Source organism: Planococcus citri, chromosome 4, assembly GCF_950023065.1.
Source record: "Planococcus citri chromosome 4, ihPlaCitr1.1, whole genome shotgun sequence".
Classification (NCBI taxonomy): Eukaryota; Metazoa; Arthropoda; class Insecta; order Hemiptera; family Pseudococcidae; genus Planococcus; species Planococcus citri.
The window spans coordinates 56,446,023-56,470,027 of record NC_088680.1 but is presented as its reverse complement, the minus strand read 5'-3'; the positions used below and the strand labels follow the sequence as shown (position 1 = coordinate 56,470,027).

The 24,005-nt window shown below is 33.6% G+C and overlaps 4 protein-coding genes across 7 annotated transcripts in view; 2 read left to right on the top strand and 2 right to left on the bottom strand.

Moving 5' to 3' along the window:
* The window catches only part of Art8 (Arginine methyltransferase 8), an 85,883-nt gene extending 79,405 nt beyond the window's left edge, over positions 1-6,478 (bottom strand). Inside the window, exons 1-6 of one of the 3 annotated variants that reach the window (XR_010558215.1) lie at positions 6,269-6,478; positions 6,058-6,172; positions 5,860-5,981; positions 4,957-5,778; positions 4,789-4,880; positions 3,162-3,292 (exon numbers count right to left, since the gene is read on the bottom strand). Coding sequence is in view for 2 of the 3 variants with exons in the window: in XM_065360609.1 (XP_065216681.1) it covers positions 5,002-5,778; positions 5,860-5,981; positions 6,058-6,172; positions 6,269-6,313 (1,059 nt within the window). In the remaining variant the exon portion in view is untranslated. Of the gene's footprint in view, positions 1-3,161; positions 3,293-4,232; positions 5,779-5,859; positions 5,982-6,057; positions 6,173-6,268 lie in introns of those variants that run through there. The other 2 variants (XM_065360609.1, XM_065360608.1) reach the window with 2 other exon arrangements.
* A 4,294-nt stretch (positions 6,479-10,772) lies between these two features.
* ND-18 (NADH:ubiquinone oxidoreductase subunit 18) lies at positions 10,773-11,767 on the top strand. Its single transcript, XM_065360605.1, has 4 exons — positions 10,773-10,933; positions 11,020-11,149; positions 11,228-11,403; positions 11,468-11,767. Exons 1-4 carry the CDS (start codon positions 10,872-10,874, stop codon positions 11,643-11,645), a joined length of 546 nt encoding a protein of 181 aa, XP_065216677.1. The 5' UTR covers positions 10,773-10,871; the 3' UTR covers positions 11,646-11,767.
* A 426-nt stretch (positions 11,768-12,193) lies between these two features.
* Positions 12,194-24,005, bottom strand: part of NaCP60E (Na channel protein 60E) — a 272,797-nt gene continuing 260,985 nt past the window's right edge. For both annotated transcript variants that reach the window (XM_065360600.1, XM_065360601.1), the window contains 6 exons: positions 21,258-21,460; positions 20,893-21,165; positions 20,574-20,793; positions 20,353-20,492; positions 15,764-16,048; positions 12,194-13,219 (listed from right to left, as the gene is read on the bottom strand). In XM_065360600.1, coding sequence (XP_065216672.1) covers positions 12,937-13,219; positions 15,764-16,048; positions 20,353-20,492; positions 20,574-20,793; positions 20,893-21,165; positions 21,258-21,460 — 1,404 coding nt within the window. In that variant the 3' untranslated portion in view covers positions 12,194-12,936. The remainder of the gene's footprint in view (positions 13,220-15,763; positions 16,049-20,352; positions 20,493-20,573; positions 20,794-20,892; positions 21,166-21,257; positions 21,461-24,005) is intronic.
* Positions 19,284-20,335, top strand: LOC135842916 (uncharacterized). The gene is made up of 2 exons (XM_065360604.1): positions 19,284-19,643; positions 19,723-20,335. The coding sequence occupies exons 1-2, from the start codon at positions 19,427-19,429 to the stop codon at positions 20,202-20,204; spliced, it is 699 nt and encodes a 232-aa protein (XP_065216676.1). The 5' UTR covers positions 19,284-19,426; the 3' UTR covers positions 20,205-20,335.

Sequence of the window (24,005 nt, the reverse complement as noted above, 5' to 3'; positions counted from 1 at the left end):
ACACAATTTTTGGCAATTTTGCTAAAATGAGAAAATGACAATTTTTGGCAAAAAGAGAGGACAATTTTGGCAAAAAGCAGGACTTTTTGGGACTTTTTGGCAATAGAATTAAAAAGTGATACTTTTGGCAATTTCTGACAAAAATGCGAGGCTTTTGAATATTTATTGAAAATAAGTGAAATTTAAGCAAAAGCCGAAAATTTCCTTTTGTCAAATTTGCCAAAAAGTCTTGTATCTTAATTACCAAGAATTTATAAAAACTGTCGTTTTTTGAGGGAAAAATGAAAGTTGTGGAAAAGTCGTAATTTTCCAACAATATGTAATTGCAAAGCAATCAGCGTTTGAAGGAAAATTATAAAAATTCTGGCTCATCTTTGATAAAATTGTTAAAAAGTTTCCCTTTTTTACACAAAGTTGCGAAAAATTTTCATTTTCTTTCCTAAATGGACAAATTTTCAGTTTTTTCCTAAAAAATTTCGCTAGGTACCTATTTTACCAAAAATTTCTAAAAAGCCTTGACTTTTACTAAAATTATCAAAGTCTCGTGTTCAGCTAAAAACAGCAAAAAATCTCGCCGTTTGTAAAAAGTGCCATAAAAACTCGTTTTTAGCTAAAAAAAGTGCTTATGTTGTTGTTTTTTTGCAAAAAGTTCTGAAAAGTTTGACTTTATTTCTCCTCAAGTCACACCAAAAAGTCTCGATTTTTCGCCAAATAATTTTTAAAAAAGTCGCGTTTTTTGCTGAAATTGCCAGAAATTAAATTTCAGTTGGAATGTCTGGTTTCGCATTTTTTTTCATGAAAATTCAATTGCAATTTTTTGTTGATTTTTTTCTGCATAAAAATGTTTTAGCTTTTCAATTTATTGAGTAGAATTTTGCAGAAATTTCAATTCTCAAAAATTTGGTGAGGCTCCAGAATTGCCTACTTTGGCATGAAATTCAATTTCAATTTTTTTGTGATTTTTTTCTACATAAAAATGTTTACCTATCTCACGTTTTTTTATTAATTTTTTTTAATTCTCGGTTATTGTTTGAACTCTTTTGGTTTCTCATCATAAAGTAAATTTTAGCTTTTCAACTTTATTGAGAGAGTAGAATTTTGCAGAAATTTCAATTTTCAAAAATCTGCCGGGGCTCCAGAACAGTCCAAAACCACTTCCAATCGTTTTGGTGCGTCGAAAATAGGGTACAGACTATATTTCAGCTTCCTGGGTTAATTAGGTAAAATTTTGTTTTTCCCCTCATTTTTAGCCCAATTTCGATTTTCAAAAATTCATCGAAAATTGAAAAATGAGCTTCATTACATGAAATTTTGGACGGTGACGTATCTTTGAAGGCTTTTTCGATATAGCTTTGTCGTTTTAAATTTTTTTCTGCCGATTATGATAATTCCCTTGTTAGTTTGTAATCTCAAAAATATTACGAAAATTCGCGTGCATCAATAAAAAAAAAAAAAAAGATAAGTCATTTTACTACTTAGAAAAATCAAATAATCATTCATGGCGTTGTTTAAATTGAAAATTTTTCTGAGAATTTCAGAACCATTAGCTATAATGCAATGATTAAAAAATAGTTATCAACACACGTAAATTAATTTCCAATGAAAAATAAACCCACATAAGACTCTCGGTAATTGTTCGCTTTCATATTCGATACACATTTTAAACACACTAAAATGGATATACCCACTACTCAGAGTCAGTCAGTACCTACGTTAAATACATTAAAACATTTAATTCAACATCAACACAGACAACTACGCACGATTCGAGATCGTGATTAAATCGTTCCAGATTTAGTTGCAACAGCAAATCTCGCTCAAAATCCTACACAAACACAATTCGTACATTTCAACTCGACTGTTTCATTAGTCGTTACGCGACGCGACAACAGACGATCATCCTATTCATCGATGATCGACTTTTTTCCGCAACGCGTGCAATAATGATTTTGAGGTAAAATTCATCGTTCGTAGACCTTTTTTAAAGCGGTGCAACATCAAACCACACGAGTATAATTAGTTGTGGAAATTTATTCAAAAATTTAAACCGTGAAACAGAGAGCTCGCAAGTGATGGGCATATCTTTTGTATTTTTTATTCACGTTTTGGTCGGCGTTTATTACACTTATAAATGGAACCCTCGGTAGTGGTTAGGTTTTTTACTCGTCAAACGTGACAATAAAAAATGAAATTTATGGAAAACCGGATTCGGCGATAGGTATTCTTCGGTTACATTTATGTTAAGTGACCAGCAAGGCTGCAAGAAAAGATGTTTTCAAAAAAAAAAAACAACACCTAACGTTAAGTTTGAAATATATCTAGTAAATTTTCCCTTTTATTTTAGAATTCAATACCAGGAAAACATATTAAATAAGCGTCTCGGTGATTCGAAACATTCATTTGGAAAAGCATTAATTACTCGAGCAAGGGGCCAATTAACTTATTCGCGATGATTTTCACCTTATATCACGCGATTCGTTCATCGTACGTTGACCATCGCTATGGTTCACCCTCGTCGGATACCCTTCCAGGAGAACACCGCCCCTTCGATGCCTCGTTCACGCGGCAGCTCCGCGCTTATAATTAACGACGTGATTTGAAATTTACCATTTTCGTCACTTCTTCAAATCGTTCTCGAGGCGGCAATAAAATTACAAAACCGAGCCATGTGATAATACGGTTCAAATGTAGAATGAATAATGGGGTGGAAAATATAGTTATTATAGGCGGGGCTTCAAGGACAACTTCTGCTCCTCTCCGTCCATACCATCGATCGCAATTAACTATCTGGAAAGACCGTGGCCGTCATTATACGAAATAAAGACATCAACGTTGCACGACAAGCAAAGACGGCTTCAACCGGTTTCCCTGTTTTCATGTGAAAAAAACAAACGCTCGGTTCGTCGAAGGAAATCCAATGTACTCGGAGGATTGAGAGCTACAGATCAGCGAATACGAATGAAAATCGCGCGACGTAAGATTGGTCCAACACAAAGTTTCACATTTTTCATTTCAGCAGGGAATGAGAAACCCACCTATGAATCGTTCTCAACGTATAAAGCCATTCATCATTGTTCAGTCACTCCCATAGTTGTACAAGTACCTATCTGATTTAGCCATTAAAATTCATGAAAATTTTTTTATTATTAGATTGTACGTACCTTCTAACTTTATTCTACTACTTTTTATGGTTTCGTTACTAAAATGGTAGGTATGGTACTCGTCTTCTTGATGAAAAAATATCACCGGTTGGCGGTTGTGGTCTTGAATTTACAATTTTCATTTCTGTGATCTGAAAAAAAAATCATTCTATAAAGTAGCTGCCAGAATAAATTATTATTTGTTGTTTAAAATACTAATTTTTTAATTCACGAGTCAAAGAGTTGATAGGTAGCACAAAAATGGTCATCTCTAAAGATGAAATCCTTCATAATATACGAATTATCCTACAGAGAAGAAAATTCGATTCCAGACGTTGATCGTTTTACACAACGAACGTTTTAGAATTTAATCGCTGTTAAGATGCAACAGACCAAGAACACCGAAAATTCCACCCTTTTCTACACCTTAAATCTCGATAACTTTGTGTTCTCACGATCACTGATTGAAATTAGGCTCGGGCACGTCGTGATCCACCTGCTCATTTCAACAATCCGTTGTTCAAGTTCGGATTACATTCTTAAACGTTTTATTAGGTATATATCTAATTCATGGTTACAGCCTCGTGTTTCCGGTCATCTCAACCGGTAGCCGGCTTCGATAACACAAACGTAGCGCATCTCGCTTTGCTTCATTCGAGGCGATAAGTTTCACAAGATTTCAAATAAGTAATCGTATAAGCGGCGTTTAATTACACGCACTTCAATTACCACAGGCGAGCTGGATACAACTTCATTGCCTCAACTTATGATAATCAGCTAGTGATAGGATGAATGGAACGTCGTCGTGATGAAACGGCTTTTTCTTTTCAAAGGTGTTTCGCCCACTTGAAAAATGAAATTTATCAACTAAAAGTAAATAAAAATTCGGATCCAGTACATTGGTATTTCCTTTCGAAAATATAGAATTTAAATTATATATTACATCGGCGCGCTCCAGGATATAAACTAGGTACATGCCTCTCTTCCCCTCCACTCTGGCTCAAACGCGGTTATGGTTTTATTACGATTTTTTTTTATTCTCCAGCGAGAAATAGGTATAAGGTAAAATATTATTTAGTTTTATTATCAGCTTTTAACATTTGACAGTTTTATTCTAATAATTTATGACTTTAACGAGAATACTATCTATAAATTATGAGTAAAAAGAGAGAAAAACAATAAAATAACGTATTTTATTCTCATACACGAATCTTATCGAGCCTGTAACCGCAACGGTGTTACATTTATACTCGCATTAAGAAAGTCATCTCGAGATAGAAAAATTCGGTAACCTTTTCCAAGCTAGGGAAATTATTCCGCAATCGTATTACAGAATGTTTTATCACGAGATAACTTCTAAAACGTGTTAAGAAACGAGACCTAAAGAGTATTTCATTCTACGTACTAGAACGAGTGTTTACTTCTGACAGCTTTTTAAAATATCATTCTCGTAAGTTCGATTTATCTCGTTTCCCCTTTCTCTTCTCTAGAATAAAATTCGTTCTCGATATACTTACCAAACTGTTCGTAATAAAAGCTGATTAAACGTTACATCATTTACATAACAGATTTAAAACAAGAAGAAATACGTTCGAACGCATGATCTAACTACTCCTACTGGTTTTTTTTAAAACGCTGAACTGCTCACCTGTTGAAATTTAGAGAACCCCTTTTTTTAATAATACAGATCTTCAATAAGTTTCTCAAGAATAAATTGTAAATTCACTTCCTTCGAAATATCTATAATGAAAAAAGAAAACACATTTTCATCATAACAGGCTTAAAATAACAGTATCAAATTGAATATTGATCACACCTTGTGGTTAGGATTAGGATATTAAACTATACACCGTAGACTGAGTTAATCTTGTTCTTCACAGTTATCCATTTCAATTTCATCTTGCTCGTCATACTGGGCTGAAAGAGCATTAATAATTTTACATCTGGTAAAATAACAATTACAAGGTACAGGGTGGTCTTCTTCTTCGGAATCTAGCATTTCGAATTCGATGTCGTAAAATCTACTATTTTGTTGACTTTTTTTCAAATTCAACATTCCAACGAAAGCTTGCCCCTCTTCTAATTCGATTTCTTCTTGCATTACTAATACGGTTTGTTTCCAATGAGTAAGAGGACTCGTAGGTGAAGTATCGAGTACTACTTCATTTTCGTTCGACGATGGAAAGGTAACTGTGAACCAGATACAGATTCCTTGGCATTTATCGTTGGATTTTGATACAGTGAAGAATTTACATTTGAATTCGTTCAGTTCTTCGACTTGTACATCTTTTAGAGAAAATGATATCAGGATTTTTGGATCAGATAGTAAACATTGAGCAGGTAATTCGGTTACTTCTGGTTTACCGTTGTATAATTTTCGCAAATGTGAAGCGAAATGGTTCATTTTGATATCACAGATATTATTCCAACGTGAATATAAGGACGGTAACGAGCATATGGATGCGAAAAGTTCGCATTTATCGGGGAACATGAGCCCGTCTGGTTTTAAAAATTTATCTCTAGCGACTAATACGCTGTCTAGCATAGCTTCGTGGAGTAAATAGAAACCCATCCATTCGGATATTATTATGTCGACTTTTTCGGGTAACTCTATGTCTTCGATTCGTCCACGAATTACCTGCATAATAATTTAAATAACAAATTAAGAAGTTGAACAAAATACTGAATAAAGATAGTAAATTTTTGAGGCGATTCTTACTTCGACGATATGTTGAACTTCATTTTCTTTCACCGTTTCTTTGGCGATTTCAACTACGTTACTAGCATCGACAGCGTAAACTTTTCTAGCACCAGCTTTAGCACACAGAATGGAGAGGATAGCTAGATATCAAGAATAACTTTTTAATAAGATTCTGACGATGAATATTAGATAATCTGTATTTCTTTCGTACTTTACCGGTGCCGGTTCCAACATCCAATACTGTTTTACCATCGAACAAATCATTCGATGAGAAAATTGCATTTCTGTACGCTTCATTTCTAGGAGTATCATTCAGCATCACTCTATGGACCTATTCAGTAAGAAAAAGCTCTAAATTAGCGTATCGTTGAAGTTTTGAGATGAACTTTCTGATCAAAATGATGTGTGATTTTCTTGTAAACATTACCTCGAGATCTGAATATGATTCGAAGTATTCGTCGGTTTCAGTCATTGTAGCTTGAGGCAGATGATACAGTAACAGACTACGTTAGAATTTATCGAATACTTCGCATTATAGTAATAATTATTATTCAAACTTTGAAAGTTTTCAAAATATTCAACTTTCTTCAACTTTTCAAATTTTTTGAAGGCGCAAAAGTTCAACTTTTTTGACTTACAAGACGTGAAATGTTGTGTAGCATCCTGTTTTTTGAACAATTTTTTCCAAAATTATGAGGCATTTCAAGATTTTCATGGCATTGTATCATTGCGAAGCTCCGAAAAATATATTGTAAGCGATTTTTCTTTTTGCACGCGGGATGCGTAACAGCTGTTTATTTCGTTCATGTCGTTCTTTAATTTTGAATATTGATATCATTTGATTGATTTGATATTGAATTCTTTTTTACAAATTTTGAATTTTTGAATAATTTTTGATTTTTTTCATTTTCAAAAATTCATTATCATCAAACATCTCAACATACACGGGGAGTGTTTTAAGTCAAGTCAACTGTTTGAAATCAAAATTTTATTGCCGGTAAGGTAATTTATTTTTTACTGAGAGATTTGAAATTGCTCGAAATCGAAATTTTGCGGTGAGTATAGTCCGGCATATGACAATAGGAGTAATTGCACCCCCCACACCGATCCTCCGGGACAACTTTTTTCTTAAAGGGGACATCTTAAGGAACATTTTAAAGCAAACTTGCCAAAAAAAAGTTGGCCTTACTTACAAAATGGCGGCCATTTTGATTGACAAATGACAGGTCAGCCAAAATCGCAGATTTTGCGCTTGAACATAGAACTTGCACGAAATTTTTCAAACCTTACAAAGGTAGATCGAAAGATCATGCAAAAATTTATGACCTGTCAAAATTTCAAGTGCTAAAGTGCGTTTTTCGATTTTTGGTGAATTTTTGAAAATCAAATTTTGGCCAAAAATGAGGGAAAAAATCAAAATTTTACCAAATTGACCAAGAAAGCTGAAATTTGGGATACACTCTATTTTCGACATGCCAAATCAATTGGAAACGGTTTCAATCCGTTTTGAGCAGTTCTGGAGCCTCCAGCAGATTTTTAAAACTCGAAATTCTCACAAAATTCCATCAAATTGGACTTGTAAAGCTGAAATTTATTCTAAAAACTCAATTCAACGCGCTACGAAGTACTGCAGGTGAATTTCAAGTCGTTCTGGAGCCTCCAGCGACTTTTTGAAATTTCCTGGAGCCTCCAGCAATTTTAACACCCTTTGAAGACGACTTCGAGAGGGTTCATGTCATTCTAGAGCCTCCAGTGACTTTTTAAAAATTACTGGAGTCTTTACCAAACTTTTGAAAATTGAATTTCCCACAAAATTTCATCAAATTGAGTTGGAAAGCCGAAATTTACTCTACAAATAATGTCTTTTGAAGCCTCCAGCAACTTTTTGAAAATTACTGGAGCCTCCAGTAGATTTTTAAAACCTGAGATTTCCACAAAATTTTATCAAAAGCATTTGGAAAGCCAAAATAAAATACATTTTGTGAACTCATTTTAATAAATTGAATGAAGTCGATAGCAGGTGGATTTCAAGTCATTCTGGAGCCTCCAGTAAGTTTTTAAAACTGTAAATTTTCACGAAATTTCATCAAGTGTTGTTGGAAAGCCGAAATTTATTCGGTAAACTAATTTCAATACGCTATGAAGTCAACTACAGGTAGATTTCCAGTTATTTTGGAGTCTCCAGCGACTTTTTGAAAATTCTTGAAGCCTCCAGTAAAGTTTTGAAACTGAAAATTTCCCAAAATTTCATCAAACGGAGATGGAAAGCCGAAATTTAATCTACACTCCAATTTTTACACCCTCTGAAGACAACTTCAGGAGGGTACAAGTCATTTTAGAGCCTCCAGCGACTTTTTTTGAAAATTATTGGAGCCTCCAGTAGATTTTTAAAACTTTGAGTTTTCACAAAATTTCATCAAATGGAGATGGAGAGCTGAAATTTAATCTACACTCCAATTATAACACCATCTGAAAACAACTTCAGGTGGGTTCAAGTCATTTTAGAGCCTCCAGCGGACTTTTTTGAAAATTACTGGAGCCTCCAGCAGATTTTTGAAACTTGAAATTCCCGCAACATTGATTTATCAAATAGAGTTAGCAAGCTGAAATTTACTTCGCAGACTACATGGTGGTTTCAAATGTTTTTGAAGCTTCCAGCTAGTTTTATTAAATTTCAATTTTCCAAAAAAACGCCATACCTACAACCTTTCAAAAAGTCGCTGGAGGCTCCAAAACGACTTAAATCAAGCAGCAGTCGACTTCGTAGCGTATTGAAATTAGTTTGCAGAATGAATTTCGAATCTCCATCTCAGTTTCATGAAATTTTAGAGAAATTTAAAGTTTCAAAAATCTACTGGAGGCTCCAGTACTTTTCAAAAAAGTCGCTGGAGGCTCTAAAAAGACTTGAACCCACTCGAAGTCGTCTTCAGAGGGTGTTAAAATTGAAGTGTAGAGTAAATTTCAGCTTTCCATCTCCATTTATTATTGATGAAATTTTGTAAAAATTTAAAGTTACAAAAATCTGCTGGAGGCTTCAGGAAATTTCAAAAAGTCGCTGGAGGCTCCAGAACGACTTGAAAAATTCACCTGCAGTACTTCGTAGCGCGTTGAATTGAGTTTTTAGAATAAATTTCAGCTTTACAAGTCCAATTTGATGGAATTTTGTGAGAATTTCGAGTTTTAAAAATCTGCTGGAGGCTCCAGAACTGCTCAAAACGGATTGAAACCGTTTCCAATTGATTTGGCATGTCGAAAATAGAATGTATCCCAAATTTCAGCTTTCTTGGTCAATTTGGTAAAATTTTGATTTTTTCCCTCATTTTTGGCCAAAATTGGATTTTCAAAAATTCACGAAAAATCGAATAACGCACTTTAGCACTTGAAATTTTTTACTATTGACTTTTTTCGCTTCAAACATTTTTTGAACATTCAAGATTTTACAAAATCAACCAATAACCCCCCCCCCTCCACAGGACAATTTCCCCATTTCCAGACATTCTAAAGCCCATAGCGTGATTTTTAATTCCTCCAGAATTTTAAATTTGCTCCAGAAGGCGTGAATATGAATTTGGGTAGCTAAAAATGAAGTTGTGTGTTATATGTACTTGACCTATTTAACGAGTTAATGCACATATGAGCCGATTTTGGAAGGGATACCTTAAGAATGGTGTTTTTTAACCACCTTATTTCGTAATAAAAATATGCATTCAAAAAATCCAGAATGGCATGGAAATGGAGAAATTCGCCCTCGGTGTGTTAGTTCTGGACAAAATACAGTGATTCGCGCAAATTTCGAAAATTTCCTCGCATTGGGAAACTTTTGATTTTTGGATATTTTTATTACATATGAAATAAACTGATCCAAAAACCACTCTTGAGATGTCCCTCCCAAAATCAGCTCAAATGTGGTAACACACAATTCGATTTTTTAGCTGCCCAACTTCATTTTCACGCCCTCTGGAGCAAATTCAAAATTCTGTAGAAATTGAAAAATCGCGCTGGAGGCTCCAGAATGGCTGGAAATCGTGAAATTTGGATTTGGGGAATTGATATCAGTTTTAGGACTTAGGACTTACACATTTTGATCATTTTTACTGATCAAGTACGTACCTTTTTTAAAAAAAGCATAAATCACCAAAAACAGTCAACTTTGAATTTTCAAACGTTCGCCAAAAAAAAATCGAGAAATGAAATTGGTAGGCTGAAAATTTGGTTCAGGGGGTTTTAGGCCATTCTCTTTTCAAATGACGATTACCTCGTCTCAAATGTGAAATTACTATTCTAAATTAAACCATTTTTAGACTCCGTGTCCACACTTCACACACTTGATTTAAAAAATCTTAAATAAGACTAATAAGAGTTTGAGACCAAATTAAATTAAGGAAATTTTCAAACTCTCAAAAAAAAGATTTTCTTTTTTGGCGGAACTTCCTCGCAGTCGCATTGCTATAATATGTATCGCGGTTCTTAAGCTTTTCATCTGCAGCTTTGGAAAGCTAATGTGCGAGTATTGTAAGTGTATGTTGTTCTACTGCCATGCGCAGATCCTGCGATTCTGAAATAGAGGATGTATGTGTTTTTAATTAAGTAGGTACAATTAAAATGGTGTAAGACTCGTTAAGACTCGGTACAATTTAATTTAGTATAGGAAAGGAATCCAAAGTCACCAAGTGGAACTTGTAAGAAATTAAGAATTAGGAAACGTTAATTTGGATTTATAAATCAAGGCTTGGGAAGTTGGAAGAAAGTTTGCGTAAACTTAGCGTAATAAACCCAATAATTTTGAATTCGATTTAAAAAAAAAATCAAAAAATGAAAGAATCAACTGTCAAGTGAACTGATGCACCAGAAAAAAGAATCATACAGGCCATCTCAGATTGTGATTTGTTACGCATCCCGCGTTCAATAAAAAAAATCGCATAATGTAAACACTTTTTCGATGATAAGAAATGAAAAATTTTGATCTTGAGAAAATTGTGAATAATTTTTCTCATTTCTACAGCGTTTTAAATTAAATTCACCGTAAAATCATGGCACAGTGTGCTCTATTATGTGCCAGGCGTTTCCTTTCCGAAGGTAATCTGTCAAAATTGTAAGTATCAAAATCAAAATCCAATTCTTGTACTGTGTTGAATGATCTAAATTTCTTATCGATTACTGAATTCTTATTATTTGCAGAAGAGCTCCGTTCTCTACATCTTCTTTTTTGAAAACTGAAGAAAAAGGTTACCAATTAGTCGACGTCAAAACATCTCAACTTGTCGAACGCGAAGAAGACAAAAAGGATGTTTTCGAAGATCATCCACCAGTAAGCTTTGCTCCATGTAATCTACTATTCATCTCTAATTAGAAATTAACGTTAATCTTACCTTGGTTATTTGTTCAGTTTTATCTTGAACCTTTGAGTGGTGTACCACCAGAACATCGTCGAGAAAGATTAGTTCGTATTTCAAAACCACCGAAAAATGCCATGCAATCTGGTACTGATAACACTCATGGTTATTTAATTCAGTTCGATCAAAGGCAACGTTGGGAGAATAACTTGATGGGATGGACATCTTCGTAAGTCATTTTATTACATTTTTTCAAACCAATTTCGTGTTTTACTAAATTGATGTTCTTACAGTGGCGATCCGTTATCGAATTTGCAAATGCGTTTTCGAACAATTGAAGAAGCTATAACGTTCTGTAAGAAAAATGCTTACCCTTACTATATCGAAGATGAAAAACCGTTGAATGCGAGGAGCAAATCGTATGCTAATAACTTTTCATGGAATAAACGTTCGAGAACTTCTACCAAGTGATATAATATGCTGATTTGTAAATAGTAAATAATTGTATGAATATTTTCAATCTATACCCAAAAGTGTTAGATGTATTTTCAAGTTAATTGTTGATTATATTCGAGTAAAAGTATGGAATTATTTTCGAACGTATTTTTGTGTACGAAGAGATACGTTTCAATGTACCTAATCCTATATTGGTAGGTTCACTTTCCCTCCGACTCCGTTCATCTGATGAGTTCCTTTCCTTACTCATATTACTCATGTAAAATTGTGATTTTTTTTTCAAAAAAAAAATCTGCAATCGCTGAAAGTAAAAATTTGATTCTCAAACCGAATAACCCAACTTTTTATATGGAATCATTTTCGAACGTATTTTTGTGTACGAAGAGGTACGTTTCAAATTAAAATGGTGATTTAAAAAAAATAATGAAAAATCCTGCAATCGCTGAAAGTAAAAATCTGATTCTCGAACCGAATAACCCAACTTTTTAATCTTCGAATGACAGTTTTTCCGGAAACCACGAACCAAAATCATTTTTTTTTCTTTCTGTTTTTTGCATAACGAATACAACGATAATATACGCATTTATTAATTTTGTTAATAGTAGGTATAACAGCGATAGTTATACATAATATTTTATCAACTATATAATGGTAATATGTTTAAAAAGTATAGAAGGCACGTTAAAATTGAATTGCGAGTACGTCAAAAATAGAAAAAGGAAAAGTAAAGAAAAATACAGATTATAATTTACAGGCAGTTAAGAATATAAGTGTGATTATAAAATTGCAGAATAATGAATGCGTAAACATTTTAGTTTTGTTTACTGTGCGAACAATCTGTACAAATTCGTCCACAATTTATCTATACATTTAGATAATATTAAAAATTAATACAAATAACGACAATCAGCGACTAGATTAGTTACATTTAGGTAGGTAAAAAACAAAAAACAAAAAAACACTTCAATAACAAAATTATATAAAGAAAACAATTTAAAATTATAATTGTGAATAATTAAATAAAATATCACAGGAATGTATAAAATTACATCAACGATTCGTCTCTTTAAATATTTTTTGATAACTTCTTCGCCACTCATGCTGCAAATCCGTAATATACATATTTTAATGAAATCTCCTTTTTTATAACAACAACAACTTCTCTTCGTAATATCAAAGCTCTCTCCACATGAAAACAACGGTAACCTGGATTACTTTTACCTCTACTCAAGTTCACCCTGCGTATCAAAGGTTAGACCAATGATTTCAACAATGAGACTGAAAATTCTCCTGCATAAAGCACTGATCATCTTTCATCTCCGGATTCTCGATGAACCAATGCATGATGTATAGTAACTGCTTCGCTACCTCTTCTGAACGCTGCTCTTTTCTGATGGGCTGTGTTTGTCGTTGAGGTAGCAGTCGAAGGTGGAGATTGAGCAGTATCAGATGACTCGGGAGATGCGTCTGTTACTGTTATACTGACTGCCGATTCTGGTAATTCTAATGAACACTGAGTCACAACCGGTGGTTCATTTTCTGGTTTCGATTCCGGCGACGGTTCACTGACCGTTATACAAACGTCGATTCTGTACAAGAAACAAAATATCTCATTAATATAACGATATTAGTCCACGAATAGATTTCTTAACTTAAATTAAAAAATAATACAACTTTAATTAAGTATTAGGTCTAAGTACTTAATTTACAAATAATTTACAATTTTTTTTCTTTTTAGACAGACAAGTAGCTACTGAATATGGAAGTAGGTTTTGGAACGAGTATAATTTCATTACTCTGCGCGTTAAAAGTGCAAATCTCATATTTTTTTTCGTCAGATCTTAACAGAATTATTACGCTAAGAGATCGTGTGAAACGAGATTTATGATAATGAAGAAACGGTGTTAACAAAGAAGAAAAACAAGAAGGATAAATCTCGACTAATGCCACCAGTTCCTATGTATATACTTTTAATAATGATTTTTAAAAAGAAGGAAAAAAATAACAAAATATCAAAGTTGAAGCTTAAATGAGCTTAATTTTAGCATCTCGATGAGAATAAAACTTTAAGGTATAATACCTTCCACTGCTATCTAAATTCTTTTCTGCAAAGCTGCTTGTAAATTTTACCAAGCTAATTAAATTATTTAGTATTAAACTAAAAAATGAATTAAAAGAAATAAACTCGAGTTGAATTAAAATGACGATGACTAAAGCATTAATGAGAAATTTTAAAATAAAATAATAATGGATTTCTATTTTTATTAGGTACTTATAATATCTAGGGTTGGCTGAATTACGAGCTTTTGGCAAAAGATTATTAAAAATGTAAGAAAAAAGCGTTCATGATAAAATCATGAAAAAAATAATAGAAGTAATGATTTTAACACATTCCAAAAACCACTTTATCGCAGTAGGTAATATTTGGATTAATTTTTATTCAAATCAAATAAGGTAATTGCCTTTTTAATACTTTAAAAAAGCAATTGGTCCACTAAACTGGACATCGTGATCGTTTTGAAATTCTAAAAAAGCGTTCCAATTCTAAATCTACATCGTATGATGATTTTATCGCATTTATACTAAACTGTACAATGTTCAAGTATAATAATATTGTAACATCTAACGCCTAGATCGTAATATGGTTTGGCTAAATCAGCTAAAAATAAACCGACACGTACAAATTGTACAATTCACATATGTTCAAGTTGCAAATTGATTTCCCTTCACAAAACTCAGTGCAACTTGATTGATTTATAACTAAAATGTGTACTACCTTTAATCGGTTACATGAATTGCCGCTGGAAATTTAAGCATCAATACGAGAACATCTATAAGCGTCAGATTTATCGAAGTGTAAGTACATTTCAAATGATCAACCTTTATAGAGGTTTGCACAACTTCGTTTTAATAAAATTCTCAAATACGAGTATCTATGACAAAAAAGAAATATAGTATTTGAAATTTCTCAATTTAAAAGTATACTTTTAAGCAGCTCACTACCTACGGTTAAACACATTAGAGGCGTATACCTACTTTATCTACGAACTACACTATACGTACCTATAAAAGATGAGAATGTAATAATTTTACACGACAAGATACAGTACATAGATACCTACCTTAATACCGAGTGTCCTGTTAATGGGTTCGGATTAAATCCGAACACTGATGGGTGAGTAAAAAAAGGTGAGTGAGGGTCTAGCAAGACACTGAGAGCTCGATGGAATAAAAAAAAAAAAAATGAGGAAAAAAGCCCACATTGAATGAAGCAATTTCGAATTTGGAGGAATATTAAGAAAGTTTTTTTTTTTTTTTTTTTTTTTTTTTATAACAAAGTTGGAGTTTTTATTTTATTCTAGAGAAAATTATTTGATCTGATCAAGTTTGATAATATCAAAACTCAAAAAATCCAGACATTTAAGATCCAAAAGCTTTTCAAATTCTAAATTGATTCTGAGTGATGTCTTATTTATTCGTTTTAAAACTCCTTCAACAGATTTGCTCCAATTTCGAACAGTCTCAAAATACGAGCTTTCGAATGTTTCACACTTCCACTAAAAGAAGTCACAAATGCTGCAAAATTTCGAAGTGAGGATTGCCATTTCTGTCTAATTAAAATGAGCCATTAACAGAACATTCAGTTGGTATGGAAAATATGTACGTGATTCAAATAAGATCGAATCAACTAAACTTCTAAATTACTATATCACTGGTAGCAGCAAGTATAGTATAAGAGTACGAGAAATAAGGCACAATAGGGATCGAAATCACACGTATTAAATAGAGGGAGAAAAAGGATTTAGAAAAATTTATACACCACACCGAGTAACATAAATCCTACGTCTTAATTAGAGAAGAACAAACCAAAACTTCAAAGTACGAGTACCTACATTATAATTTTTTCGTCTATTCAACTCATCGTGCCGCCCATACGTTTTATTTTTTTTTTGTTTCATCAAAGAAGCAATAAATATAGGTACGACACAATTTTCTAATCATCTACCCAGGGAAATCACACACAATGTGAACCACCCGTTAAAGTTGTGCAACTAATTACAATTACCTACACATAGTCGACCATCCAAACGTACTTACTCTTCGGCATGCACTTGACCAAACCGATTTCTTACTTTGGAGAAATATCATCCTCTGGTAACGGAGGAGGGGGCGGTGGAGCTGAATCTTCTCCGTTAACTTGCGTACTCGTTAATAAAAATAAGGGTAAGTTTAACCACATGCTGCTGTTAATTTCAGAAGCGTCGCTGGCATCGGAGGCGCGCGATGATTTACGCGACGATGCTCTCGAACCACGATGAACGTGTAGGAAGGAAGAAAGTCGGCCTTGCCAGCCTCCGCCTGGACTAGATGATTGGGTTACTTCGTCAACGTCACCTTCTTCTCGTTCTTTTCTTCGTCTGGAAAATAATTTCAAACTTGTGTGAAACGAATGTGGGTGAGATGAAAAACGCACTGGTAATTAATTATATCGCAGCAGATGGTTGCGGAAAAGTGCTGGAAAAGTGGATTTTAGAGAGATATTTTCGCTCGGATTTGGTTTCCAGTGGGAGTGTAAGGGTTAAATGTGAAGGTGTTTTTGGATTAAATTAAAAAATTAAGATTTTAAAAAGGGCTCCAGGATTTCTGAAATTTGTGAAATGTTGCGAGGTGAATTTTGAACAGAAGAAAGCAAGGTTTTTAAATTATTATAAAAAATTGCTACAAATTAAAATTATTCAATCATTTTCACAGTTTTTTTTTTTTTTTTTTAAATACAATTTTTCATTGAATTTTCTTAGTTTAACGTTAGTAGGTACGGTTGGTAATTCGTTATTTATCTCTTGATTTTTACTCTTAATCTGCAGTCCAACTTGACAAAAAGTGCTCCAGAAACATTTGAAAGTGATTTTCAACTTATCAAAATGGGTTGCAAATTCAGCGTAAAAATCAAATAGGTACTAATATTTCAACAAAAATGTTTTTAAATCATTTTCGAAGAATTTTGAGCTCAACATTGAGTAATAATTTTTTGGATTTTTGAAAAAGTTTTGTGCAATTTTTCAAAATGGAGTGAAGTTTTACTGAAATTTCAAATATTTCAACACAAACGATTTTTGAGCTCTTTTGAAGAATTTTTAGGTGAAAATTGAGTCATGATACTCGGAATTTTTGAAAAATGCATCAAGTGACCAATCACAATGGCTTGAAATTTTCAGAAAAAACCAGAAATTTCCATCGAAATGTTTTTCTGGACCTTCTTGACAAATTCTGACCTAAAAATGGACTTTATTTTTTGGGTAAGTAGTAATGAAAATGTGCTGTGCAATTCACCAAAATGGGTCACACAGAGAGCAAATCCAATTGAAAATAATTAAGAGCTGAAAGAGTTGTTGAATTAATTTTTCAAACGAATTTCCTTGAAATTTTTCATTTTCAAGGAATTTAAAAGCATTATAAATAGATTACATCTCTGAATTTTCTCAGGTAACCTACGTTTAGAAGTCGCATCATACCTCAAGATATTTTATTCAATTTTGAGTTGAAAATTCTTCGGAAATGTTCAAAAAATTGTTGATGGAAATCTTCGATTTTCGTTCAAAACTTTTAACCCATTTTGATTGGTCACATGTTTTTTTTTCTTCAAAAATGATGAAAAATTTTGACTCGATTTTGGACTTGAAATTCTTCAAAAATGCTCAAGAAACGTTTTGATGGGAAAGTTGAATTTTTTGAAGAATTTTGACTCATATTGATAGGTTGCATGATATTTTTTCGAAAATATTGAAAAATCACCACCCGGTTTTGAGCTTAAAATTCTTCAAAAGTGCTCAGAAAATGTTTTGATCGAAATTTTTGATTTTCTTTCAAAATTTCAATCCATTTTGATAGGATGCATGATATTTTTTCAAAAATATTGAAAAATCATGATCCGATTTTGAGCTTAAAATTCTTCAAAAGTGCTCAAAAATGTTTTGATGGAAATTTTTAATTTTCTTCTCTCAAAAATGTTAAAAATAATGATCAAACTTTAGGCTTAAAATTCTTCAAAATTGCTCTAAAAATGTTCTGATGGAAAGATTTGAATTTTTCGCAAAATTTTAACCCATTTTGATAGGTTACATGATATGTTTTCAAAAATATTGAAAAATCATGACCTGATTTTGGGCTTCAAATTCTTCAAAATTGCTCAAAAAATGTTTCGATGGAAATTTTTGATTTTCTTCCAAATTTTCAGCTCATTTTGTTAGGATGCATGATATTTTTTCAAAAATATTGAAAAATCATGATCCGATTTTGACGAGTTTAAAATTCTTCAAAAGTGCTCAAAAATGTTTTGATGGAAATTTTTAATTTTCTTCTCTCAAAAATGTTGAAAATAATGATCAAATTTTAGGCTCAAAATTCTTCAGAATTGCTCTAAAAATGTTCTGATGAAAAGATCTGAATTTTTCGCAAAATTTTAACCCATTTTGATAGGTTACAATGTTTTCAAAAATATTGAAAAATCATGACCTGATTTTGAGCTTCAAATTCTTCAAAATTGCTCAAAAAATGTTTCGATGGAAAACGTTGATTTTCTTCCAAAATTTCAGCTCATTTTGTTAGAATGCATGATATTTTTTCAAAAATATTGAAAAATCATGACGTGATCCTTTTTTGGGCTTAAAACTCTTCAAAAGTGCTCAAAAAATATTGTGGTGGAAATTTCTAATTTTTTTCTCTCAATAATGTTAAAAATTATGATCCAATTTTAGGCAAAAAATTCTTCAAAATTGTTCTAAAAATGTTTAGATGAAAAGATTTGAATTTTTCGCAAAATTTCGACCCATTTTGAAAAGTTGCAAGATCACTTTTGAATAATTTTATCACAGTTTATGTATTGACAACTGGACTGAATTCTCCAGGAAATTGGAACATAACGAAAATAGCCCCTCATTGGGATGTAACTTTTGAAGACGAACAAAAAAGTCTCGTTAATACATAAACTAGTGGAGAGAGACTATATATTAAGGGATTAATTTGTGCCTCACTCGAAAATTCAAGTTAATTTATCTCTCTCAAAAATCAAATATACAGAGCATAAGTTGCAACTTGGTGCACAAGAATGAACAAAATTTCATCTCAATCATTAATCAGCAGTTCTAATTTTTGATCTTTCCCTCGTTAACACTGATTCGTAAAATAATAATTGATACCAAAACATGAAAACACAGATCCATCAACACAAGTGCATCAAGTTTTGCCTATTGTATGCACCGCAGGAGTACAAAGAAATGCTCCACGTGCAAAACCTTACGAATTTATTTTACGATTATTGTAGCAAATGAATAACGTATTATTTAAATTGTAGGCAACCTGAAATGATATGAGTTCATGCAAAAGTAATATGAATTTGGTACAAAGCATCGAAATAAAATATTTTACGACAAATTCTCTCCTATCCTGAAAACAAATTGAGGACGCACTCGCTCATTACTTTTTAGGCATAACTTACAATCAACAGACGTCGAATACCCGCAGTAAACATTAACACAATGGAAACTTCAATTTTCACAATTTAGACGCAATTTCACCTTAAAGTTTCAACGCAATTTTTTTTGAACAAAACAAGGTAGGCACACATTTTTTAAATTGCTCATAGGAACGTATGTTTTGAGCTAACGTAACCATAATTTGTATTTCTCCTCTTTGACCTTATTTTTTTTACCTAGAAAGGTACTTCATTAGAAAGAAGAACACTCATATTTTCGGTACAGTTTTCGTAACATAACAACGTCTAAGCTCAAAGCTCAATAATGAAAGTTTTTTTGCTATGTGTTTCCATATCCACGCTGTGGATTTCATGCTTCGGGGACGCGAATACAAATCAGACAAAGAATGACGAAAAATTACCTTACGAACCGGTTGGACTTATGAATCGCATCTCGAATTATAGTTTAGAAAGTATAGAAGATAGCGTAGATCCAATCAAAGTCGAATTACAATTTTTGAGGAAACGTGATTCATATTGCTGTAAGTATATACGAACATATTAAGTACCTATTCAATTTATTATTTAGATTGATAATAATTTTCAAATTCATTTTTACAGTCGGCGAACAATTCATTAACCCAATTACACACGCAGTCGGCAAACTACTCGGTTCTGCTACCGATGTCTGCGAGAAAGATTTCTCATCAGCTTCGTTTTTCTCCAGCAAGCAGATAGAAATCCCAAAGAAATCTGGTATCATAGAAGAAAAACCAATAGAAATCACTCGTTATAACGTCAACCCTTCAAGTTTCAATCACAATGTGCATAAGTGTTCTTGCGAAATCAAAGGAAATTCTAATCAAGAAAGTAAATCGTATTGCGTCGATGGATCGATGTACGTCACAGAAGGAGTAAATGGATCAGACTCGTTCTTCATTTTGAAGAAATCTGATAATTCAGATAATTTCAATTTGCAAGCTCAAATTACGTTGACGAGCTCTCCGGCTACACCAGAAGCTCAGCCAGCTAATTCATCTGATAATGGAAAGGGAAATTCTGTACCCACCAACACCCAAGCTAATCCAGCTCCATCCTCGTAAATAATTCAAAATATTTTTCTTAGATTGTAACGATTAAAAAAAACTTCATACTAAATTAAGCCATCTATAGATTGAAAATTATTAAAATAAGTATGATATGGCACAATAAATTTATACCACATTGCATTTAATTTGGATAGGTACCTACCTTTTGTACTCTCTGTAGGCTCTTTGAATCATACGTGCTGCTTTATCTTGACGTTTCCATAGTCTAGTGGAAGACACGATTTCTAATTCTTTTCTAGTTGGGAACTGTTTCTTAAATTTATCATCCATTTGTTCTTGCAACTAACACAAGTAATGAAGTCAAATTAACCAATTTGTTTTCTAAAAAATTTCTTATTTTTAATTATAAATATAAAAAATTACCTTTTTGAATTCTTCGGTTTCTTCGACATGCCCCAGAACATGTTTAACAAGCGCGTGAAGAATATCCAAACAATGTATTTTATGACCTCGAGCAATAGGCAAATTGAAACTCACTAAAGCTACAATATTAGGCTTTGGAATACCTAAAGGAGGGTCTAAGCTCGCTATAAAATCAGATAATTGAGTAAAACCAATAAATTGTGTGGCATGAGGGTCGTATCTGAAACAAAAAAAAAAAAAAAAAACAGAAAATTTAAAGTAAATATGTAAGTATAGGAAGGATATAGGTAGAGCTGCAATATTACAAATAGGTACTCACTTCGACCACCTAACGTAAAACATTTCGAGATCGTCTTCAACGATACCAATCTCTTCTTCTTGATGAGCTTGATTGAAATTTTCTAAGATTATAGCAATATACATATTTATCACAATCATGTAACTGATGATGATGAAACTAGTGAAGTAAGTTATGGCTAGTACCGGGTTACCGCAGTCACCATTAGGAAGATTTTTAAAATTAGGATCACAGTCTGGCGGTTGTATCATTAATGACTCTAAAACGTCATTCCAGCCAGCAGATGTCATTAACCTGTAGAATTAGCATTGTAAAACCAACTCAACCCATACTTACGCGCGTACAAATTCACGTTTTGTACTATTTTATGGATTTGTAATAATTACCGAAATAACAACTGCATGCTCCTTCCAAATGTTTCAAAATTAACCATATCGTTTAAAGCTCGTTGTTGTTTCACGTGTCCGAATACAGACATACCGATAATCGCGTAAATAAATGTAATCAGTCCGAGAAGTGCTCCGATGTTGAATAAAGCCGGTAGAGATACCACCAACGCGAATAATAGTTTACGAATACCTTTGGCAGCCTGAAAATAAACCAATTGTTTGAAGAATATTGAATCATTTCCTTAGGCTATATTTTAATTGACTTGGAATTTGATTTTCGAATTTCCAGTTTGACTCTCGGAATTCTTTTTCTAAAATTTTTCTCATTTGGAAAGTGAGTGTCTGTCACTACCATTAGTTTTAAACAGTGTCAGTGTCACTACCACTGGTTTTGAACAGTGTCTGTCACTACCATTAGTTTTAAACAGTGTCAGTCACTACCATTAGTTTTAAACAGTGTCAGTCACTACCACTGGTTTTAAACAGTGTGAGTCACTACCACTGGTTTTAAACAGTGTCAGTCACTACCACTGGTTTTAACAGTGACTGTAACTACCACTACTTTTAAAAATTGTCTGTCACAAACACTGGTTTTAAAGAGTGACTATCAGTGTCACTACCACTGGTTTTAAACAGTGTCTGTCACTACCATTAGTTTTAAACAGTGTCAGTCACTACCACTGGTTTTAAACAGTGTCAGTCACTGCCACTGGTTTTAAACAGTGTCAGTCACTGCCACTGGTTTTAAACAGTGTCAGTCACTACCACTGGTTTTAAACAGTGTGAGTCACTACCACTGGTTTTAAATAGTGTCAGTCACTACCACTGGTTTTGTACAGTGTCTGTCACTACCACCGGTTTTAAACAGTGTCTGCCACAAACGCTGGTTTTAAACAGTGTCAGTCACTGCCACTGGTTTTAAACAGTGTCAGTCACTACCACTGGTTTTAAACAGTGTCAGTCACTACCACTGGTTTTAAACAGTGTCAGTCACTACCACTGGTTTTAACAGTGTCTGTAACTACCACTAGTTTTAAAAATTGTCTGTCACAAACACTGGTTTTAAAGAGTGACTATCAGTGTCACTACCACTGGTTTTAAACAGTGTCTGTCACTACCATTAGTTTTAAACAGTGTCAGTCACTACCACTGGTTTTAAACAGTGTCAGTCACTGCCACTGGTTTTAAACAGTGTCAGTCACTACCACTGGTTTTAAACAGTGTGAGTCACTACCACTGGTTTTAAATAGTGTCAGTCACTACCACTGGTTTTGTACAGTGTCTGTCACTACCACCGGTTTTAAACAGTGTCTGCCACAAACGCTGGTTTTAAACAGTGTCTGTCACTACCATTAGTTTTAAACAGTGTCAGTCACTACCACTGGTTTTAAACAGTGTCAGTCACTGCCACTGGTTTTAAACAGTGTCAGTCACTACCACTGGTTTTAAACAGTGTGAGTCACTACCACTGGTTTTAAATAGTGTCAGTCACTACCACTGGTTTTGTACAGTGTCTGTCACTACCACCGGTTTTAAACAGTGTCTGCCACAAACGCTGGTTTTAAACAGTGTCTGTCACTACCACTGGTTTTAAACAGTGTCAGTCACTACCACTGGTTTTAACAGTGTCTGTAACTACCACTAGTTTTAAAAATTGTCTGTCACAAACACTGGTTTTAAAGAGTGACTGTCAGTGTCACTACCACTGGTTTTAAACAGTGTGAGTCACTACCACTGGTTTTAAACAGTGTCAGTCACTACCACTGGTTTTAAACAGTGTCAGTCACTGCCACTGGTTTTAAACAGTGTCAGTCACTGCCACTGGTTTTAAACAGTGTCAGTCACTACCACTGGTTTTAAACAGTGTGAGTCACTACCACTGGTTTTAAATAGTGTCAGTCACTACCACTGGTTTTGTACAGTGTCTGTCACTACCACCGGTTTTAAACAGTGTCTGCCACAAACGCTGGTTTTAAACAGTGTCAGTCACTGCCACTGGTTTTAAACAGTGTCAGTCACTACCACTGGTTTTAAACAGTGTCAGTCACTACCACTGGTTTTAACAGTGTCTGTAACTACCACTAGTTTTAAAAATTGTCTGTCACAAACACTGGTTTTAAAGAGTGACTATCAGTGTCACTACCACTGGTTTTAAACAGTGTCTGTCACTACCATTAGTTTTAAACAGTGTCAGTCACTACCACTGGTTTTAAACAGTGTCAGTCACTGCCACTGGTTTTAAACAGTGTCAGTCACTACCACTGGTTTTAAACAGTGTGAGTCACTACCACTGGTTTTAAATAGTGTCAGTCACTACCACCGGTTTTGTACAGTGTCTGTCACTACCACCGGTTTTAAACAGTGTCTGCCACAAACGCTGGTTTTAAACAGTGTCTGTCACTACCATTAGTTTTAAACAGTGTCAGTCACTACCACTGGTTTTAAACAGTGTCAGTCACTGCCACTGGTTTTAAACAGTGTCAGTCACTACCAGTGGTTTTAAACAGTGTGAGTCACTACCACTGGTTTTAAATAGTGTCAGTCACTACCACTGGTTTTGTACAGTGTCTGTCACTACCACCAGTTTTAAACAGTGTCTGCCACAAACGCTGGTTTTAAACAGTGTCTGTCACTACCACTGGTTTTAAACAGTGTCAGTCACTACCACTGGTTTTAACAGTGTCTGTAACTACCACTAGTTTTAAAAATTGTCTGTCACAAACACTGGTTTTAAAGAGTGACTGT

What these genes read in the sequence shown, in the direction of transcription:
- ND-18 (XM_065360605.1), top strand. Translation starts at nt 10,872, where the DNA reads ATGGCACAGTGTGCTCTATTATGTGCCAGGCGTTTCCTTTCCGAAGGT. An exon ending in GAAGGTAATCTGTCAAAATT is followed by an intron (nt 10,934 to 11,019) that starts GTAAGTATCAAA and finishes TATTATTTGCAG; the next exon opens with AAGAGCTCCGTTCTCTACAT. An exon ending in TTTTCGAAGATCATCCACCA is followed by an intron (nt 11,150 to 11,227) that starts GTAAGCTTTGCT and finishes TTATTTGTTCAG; the next exon opens with TTTTATCTTGAACCTTTGAG.
- LOC135842916 (XM_065360604.1), top strand. Translation starts at nt 19,427, where the DNA reads ATGAAAGTTTTTTTGCTATGTGTTTCCATATCCACGCTGTGGATTTCA. An exon ending in GAAACGTGATTCATATTGCT is followed by an intron (nt 19,644 to 19,722) that starts GTAAGTATATAC and finishes TCATTTTTACAG; the next exon opens with TCGGCGAACAATTCATTAAC.